At 52.8% G+C, this 6,022-nt stretch overlaps 1 protein-coding gene across 1 annotated transcript; it reads left to right on the top strand.

The window, feature by feature from the left end:
* Positions 1 to 335: 335 nt before the first annotated feature.
* MARCKSL1 (MARCKS like 1) lies at positions 336 to 3,831 on the top strand. The gene is made up of 2 exons (XM_005302199.4): positions 336 to 885; positions 2,476 to 3,831. Exons 1-2 carry the CDS (start codon positions 790 to 792, stop codon positions 3,100 to 3,102), a joined length of 723 nt encoding a protein of 240 aa, XP_005302256.2. The 5' UTR covers positions 336 to 789; the 3' UTR covers positions 3,103 to 3,831.
* Positions 3,832 to 6,022: the final 2,191 nt, after the last annotated feature.

Raw genomic sequence — 6,022 nt, 5'->3', positions numbered from 1 at the left:
GTCGGTTTCACTTTTGTTTCCAATCAGTTTCATTTTTACACTGCCGGTGGTGGGCAACATTTGATTACCACGCCAATCTCTCCCCTCCCCCGGCCACGAAAAACTCCCTTGAGGCTCTGAAGTCTTGTAGCCCGTTGGGCCAGACTCTGCACTTTTTCCTCCAGCCAAGAAATCAATAGAAGATATTCCCCAAATAAGAACTGAGCGGGGCTGGCAAGATGCAGCGGCCTCTCTTGCATTTCCCCCACACACACACACCTAGCGTGTGCCCACCCCTGTAACACCCCCCCCCACACACACACACTGCACCCCGCTTTGCAAACGCTGTGGAGGGAGGGGGATAAACGGCCTATTTTCCCACTGAGCATCTCCCAGCCCGAGCACGTTCCCCATTGTACTGGGGGCGCAGCTCCTGCCTGTCCCCTCCCCACGCCTGCCATTGGGCGGGTGTTTAAATACCCGACACGCCCCTTGCTTTTGCGCGCTTATTAGCAGGCGCTTGGGGCGGGGAGGGGCGTAGTGATCCTCTCCGTCGGTCCCTACTTCGGTGCGCGGAGCTGGCTGCGACCCTGGAGACGGGGGGCACCGAGCTGATCTCCCCGGTGAGGGCGCGTCTCCCTCGCTCCTCGGATTTGTCGCTTTGCTTTTTGTACTACCAGGAGTTTGCCCAGAAGTTTGGGGCAGCGGGGAGCGGCTTTAACCCCCCTCCCTCCCCCCGCATCTCAGGATTTTAGGAGCTTCACCATCCTTTTTTGTTCCGTGCGTCTCCATTCCCTCCCTCCAGCCACCATGGGAAGCCAGGGCTCCAAACCGGCTAAAGGAGACGTGATGGCTCAGAAATCAGCCGATGCTGCTGCGGTGTCTCCCTCCAAATCAAACGGCCAGGTGGGTTTCAATGCCCGGTTGGGGGGGGGGGTTGTGGCTCGGGGAGGGGGGCGCTTGGATCTTTGCTTTGTTCCCCTCCCCCCGGTATAAGAAGGGGGCTCTCCGGGGGGAGGTTTAAGCCCCCTGGAATCGCTAGGGATGGGCTAAGGGCTACTAGAAAGTCTTTGCCCCCCGCCCCACCCTCCAGCTTTGCGGAGGCGAATTAGGCGCTGCCCCTTCCACCTGGCTCCTTTCTCTGCGGAAAGCATGGCCCTGGCGCCCTGCGAGTGAGCCCCCCGAAACCCGCTTGGCTGGGGGAGGGGATCGTGCCCCAAACATGGGGGAGGGGTGCGACCCCACCCCGCAATCTCCAATACTCTCCCCCCCGCGTTTTACTGCCATGGTCCCCCTCCCCGGGTCTTGCTGGAGACCGCGCCGTGGGCTGCCTTTGTTTGGCGCTCAAGCCCCGGGCAGCCCCGAGTGCTCGGCGGAAAACAAAGGCAGGATCCGGGTCCAGAACGTGGGGTGGGGGCGGCGATGGCCGCGTTCCAGGGCGAACCCCGGCGAGCTCCCGCGGGCGGACCCAGGCGGCTCGAGGGGTCTGGTTTGGAGGGGCGAGAGCTTCTCACGCGTTTTCTAAGCGCCTCCAGTTAATGGGGGGGGGGGGGTTGCGTTCCTCTACCCACCCCACATGCACCAGTGGCCGAAGCCCCGGGGGATCACACGGGGGGGGGGGTCACTAGGGCGCACTCTGGAGCGGGGCGAGGAGACGCGAAGGGAAACGCTGCTGGGGAGGACAATGAATGCAGCCAGGCTAAGGACCTCTGCAATTCGAATCACTGAGGGGTTTTCTTCCCGGGGGGCTGAGGGCCCCCCCCTTGCGGCTCTACCCGGCGGCGGAGGATTGCAGGGCTGTCTCCCCCAGGGAGGGACAAGAGTGATTTTTTTTTTTTTTTAATGGAAAGCGGACATTGGGCAAGGGGGGGGGGTAATCACGGCTGCAGCGTCCCCCCCCCGGCTTGCATCGTGCAACAATGCCTCTGGCGGGCGGCAGCAAGCTCCCCACCCCGCCCGGGCTCTGGAGGTGGAGCGCGAGCGCCCGCTGGTGGCGGCGCAGGAGCGGTTCCTCTTAGGCGAACACCCCCCGTTTTATCCTCCTGAATTTAGAGCCCGGCTCACCTGCGCTGGCAACTGACCACCTGGGACTGAGTTTCTGCCGGACTCTCCAGCACCGGGTTAATTGCGGGGCACGCCTGCTCCATTAGGCTATGGGGGGGGGGGGGTCCAGATAGAGGGTTATAACTGCGCCCACCAGCACATTCCTCCCTATCTGCCCATTGTGCCCCCTTCCCCCACCATGCCCCATCAGCTCTAGAGCCCCTGGACTTCTAGTCAGCATATCCTGGGGCATGCTCCTGACCTAGCTTTTGCCTCCTGATCAGTTTTCCCAAGAATTGGGTTTTATAGCCAACACCAACATCTCTGGGAGGTGAAAACGCCTTTTAATCCTACCAGCTAAAGTCAGGGAGGTCTGGGGGAAGTGGTGGTATTCTGCATCTCCAGGGTGTCTAGCTCTAGTCTCTAATATGTCATGGTTCCCTCTTCCCCTAGGAGAATGGCCATGTGAAGATAAACGGGGATGTCTCACCCAAGGCTGACGGAGAAGCCCCACCCCTGAATGGCAATGGATCTGCTGAGCCAGTCACCGAGGAGACCAAGGCAGAGTCTGGCAGTGGAGATGCCATCGAGCCAGCCCCAGCTGCTGACAGTGGGGAGGCCAAGCCTGATGGTGCTGCAGCCTGCAAGGAGACCCCCAAGAAGAAGAAGAAGTTCTCTTTCAAGAAGCCCTTCAAGCTGAGCGGGATCTCCTTCAGGAAGAACAAGAAAGAGGCTGGGGATGCTGCTGTGTCCTCTCCCACAGATGACCAGGCCAAAGCAGAAGCCAAAGGGGAGGAGAACCCTACCTGCTCTGCCAATGAAACTGAGCAGACCAGTACAACACAGGAAGGGAAAGCGGAGGAGAAAGCTGCTGCAGTGGACAGCAGTCCGGCTGCTGCCGAGGGGCAGCAGGAAGCAGAGCCTAAAAGGGAAGATGCAGAAGCAGGGGAAGCCCAGGAGAAAGAGGAACAGGAGCAGGGGGAAAGCCAGGAGGCTCCCGCTAAGCCCGAGGAGTCCTCAAAACCTGTGGAGCCTGAGGCCAGTACAACACCTGCAGCAACTGAACAGAAGGAAGAATAGAGCCCACCTGACATGGTCATAACTTAAAGACTTTGTGCCATCCTCATCCCAATAACACCGTGGACTTGCTGCCTTGCCCACACACCTGTATGTTCAAAGTAGAACTGACAACACCTAATTAAGATGCCTGAATTATTTCCCTCCTTACCCCTCCATGCAGCTCACTGTTGGAAAACTGGTCTGGATTCCCCACCACCACCACTTGGAACTAGTTTGCCTGAATCCTTTAAAACTTGGAAGATGATCCTGGACATAACTGGAATCTAGTCACTCAGTCTATTACACCAAACTCTGGACTCTCTGCTGATCTACTGCCTCGTTTCCACTAATCCTCCAAGCAGCTTTCAAGTCCAATAAGCCACTGACTGTTCAACGGATTCTTTTTCTTGGTTTAAATTCCTGGTTCTGACTTCATTTAAAGTATTTTGGGCTTTTTATAGAAACAAACAGTTTAAAAGCTAATCTGGTTAGTTTTTTATAATGTCTTACTATTGGCTTAAAACCATAAAGCTTGTAAGTCCGCTGTGTTTAATTTTACTTCTAAGGGGCAACTTTTTTGGGGGGGGGGGGGGAAGAGGGAGAGTGCAAAGTGTATAATGTGAAAGTTTTTTTTGTTTTCTCTGTAAATAATTTTTAATGGCCAAAACATTTGATTTGCAATTTTCTAACTCTAAAAAAAAATGTCTGGGTTTCCTTGTAACATTTGAAAGGAATAAATGGTGACCCCTTCCTGGGTAACTTGTTGACTTTGTCTAGGATACTGAAGGAGATACTGAGGCTGGAGTTGCTTATTTAGCCTAATGGCTGTTGCACTTAATCACTTTATTCCTAACTGTAGTAGCACTCAATTGACTTGAGCACATCTAAAGCTGGACAAGCTACATAACCCTGTTCTGCAGGGTCTGTGTCCCAGGCTGCCCCATGCTGTGTGTAAAGTTTTTGCATGTTGTGTGAACCTGACTCTTCTCCCTAAATGAATTTAGTTAATGGCCTCTACAACATATTGATCTCAGTGGTTTGAGCATTGGTCTGCTAAAGCCAGGGTTGTGAGTTCAGTCCTTGAGGGGGCCACTTAAGGATCTGGGACAAAAATCAGTACTTGGTCCTGTTAATGAAGGAAGGGGGTTGGACTTGACTTGATGACCTTCCAGTTCTGAGAGAGGTAATAAGCTAATTCTAAAAGACCACCTGGATTGATAGACAAAGCCTGTAACAACTTGACTGGGGTTGTGAGAGATGCATGGCTGATCACTGGGAGAGGGGGAACACTTGGTAATTAATTTAAGCTAGAGCCCTTGAGATAGGGAAGTAAACACTTTACAGTCAGAATTCAGGCAGAGATGAGAGGACAGCAGGACCCCCAGCCTCCAAACAATGAGGTCACATTGTGAATAAACATGGATCTCAGCTACATTTAGGGGATGGGTTTAATACTGTGACTGACTAGTGTGCATGAGCACCGCCGCCCTTTTCCGGATGGAAACAAAACTCATTGGTTGTGAGTCATAGGCCCTATACTGCCAGTAGGGAATGGAGAGTCTCCTGCAGCTCGAGCAGGCCTGTGCTTTTGGTGCAGAGGGATCAGGGTTCCACCCTTGCTGGTGCCCAAGGGGTGCAGAATAGTGACCGCTGGGGCATTCCTTAGTGGCCCTGGATTTATTACAATATATTTAGCAATACCAAGGAGAGGCCCGGAAGGGAGGCCCTCTGCTTGGCTCTCTGCCCCCTTGCCTTCTGCTGTCACTCTCGCCTGCATCCAACTGGCACTGTGGTTGCAGTTCCTCGGGGCACTGATTGCTGACTCAGCTGTGCAGCTAGAGGCCGCTCCTGCAAAAGGTGGATTGCTGCCTGTAATGACTGACAGCTGCTATAGTAGAATCACTATGTATGGCAAGTACTTTACCCCATTAACTATCCTCTGGTAGAGCATTCACCCTACCCTCAGTGCTATAAGGCTAAACTTGACTGATCTCTAGCTCAAGTCTCATCTCCAATACATAATTATGAAACTGGTACCTTCAGCACAGCTGGTGTGTTGTCCATATTGTCCTGCAGAATGAAAGAAGTCACCTCTTTAACTTACCTTTTGAAGGTGGTACATGCTGCAGGTCCATGGAAACAGGCACAGCTCACTTACCGGTAGGGATCATTCTACAACCTATGTTCTTACACATGCAATGGTATGTGCTGCTAGAGGGTTAACTGTACCAGTACCGGAGAGCTGTGTGGCAGCCATTTTGAGTACTACTGAACCACAGAGACTTGCATGGTAATGTTCACAAGCTGACAATACAACATGGGTTGTAGTCACTGCCTCATCACTTGGAAATGAAGAGATGCCCATCCTCCTCCCCTTCAAATTAATTGATAAAGGGGATAAATGAAAAGGATCAAATTATGATCCATCACTAGGCTTGCTGCTGGAATAGGTTGCTCCCCATGTAGGGAAATACTAGTTTATGAACCTTTGATTTTCTGCACCTTACACAATAGCAAGTAAGAGTCCTAGAACTGAATCAGGCACAATAACCCACTCATCTCATTTAAGATGTTTCTAGATTTCAGTTGAATTACAACAAAACAGTGCTATGCCTGACTCCATTTTTCCCCTCTTCCAATTATACCAGCAGTCACTGCCTCCTAATTAAGTAGCAGACTGAAGATAATCAACTTCAGGAAGGACTGAAACAACGTTCTAAGCAATGAGAAAGACTTGACCTACTCTGTTCTCCAAGGGAAATCCAAACCAAGGTGCACACCCCAGTTGCAGCGAGGACAGTGGTGCACAAGAACAGCTGAGAGGGAGCAGAGAGAAGAAATGCCTCTCTAATGCTTAGTGTAAAATGTAGGGGGGGGGGGGGGAGAGATACAATGCAGGAACCATAGCAAACAGACCCAGCCATTCATCAAAGGGGCAGCT

The sequence above is a fragment of the Chrysemys picta genome, chromosome 23 (genome assembly GCF_011386835.1).
Source record: "Chrysemys picta bellii isolate R12L10 chromosome 23, ASM1138683v2, whole genome shotgun sequence".
In the NCBI taxonomy this organism is placed as follows: domain Eukaryota; kingdom Metazoa; phylum Chordata; order Testudines; family Emydidae; genus Chrysemys; species Chrysemys picta.
The sequence above is the reverse complement of the archived record's forward strand: the minus strand, read 5'-3'. Positions and strand labels throughout refer to the sequence as shown.

Bases quoted from the DNA above. Each gene is read 5' to 3' on its own strand.
- MARCKSL1 (XM_005302199.4), top strand. From the start codon at position 790: ATGGGAAGCCAGGGCTCCAAACCGGCTAAAGGAGACGTGATGGCTCAG. The intron at 886-2,475 runs GTGGGTTTCAAT...CTCTTCCCCTAG, and splicing joins CCTCCAAATCAAACGGCCAG to GAGAATGGCCATGTGAAGAT.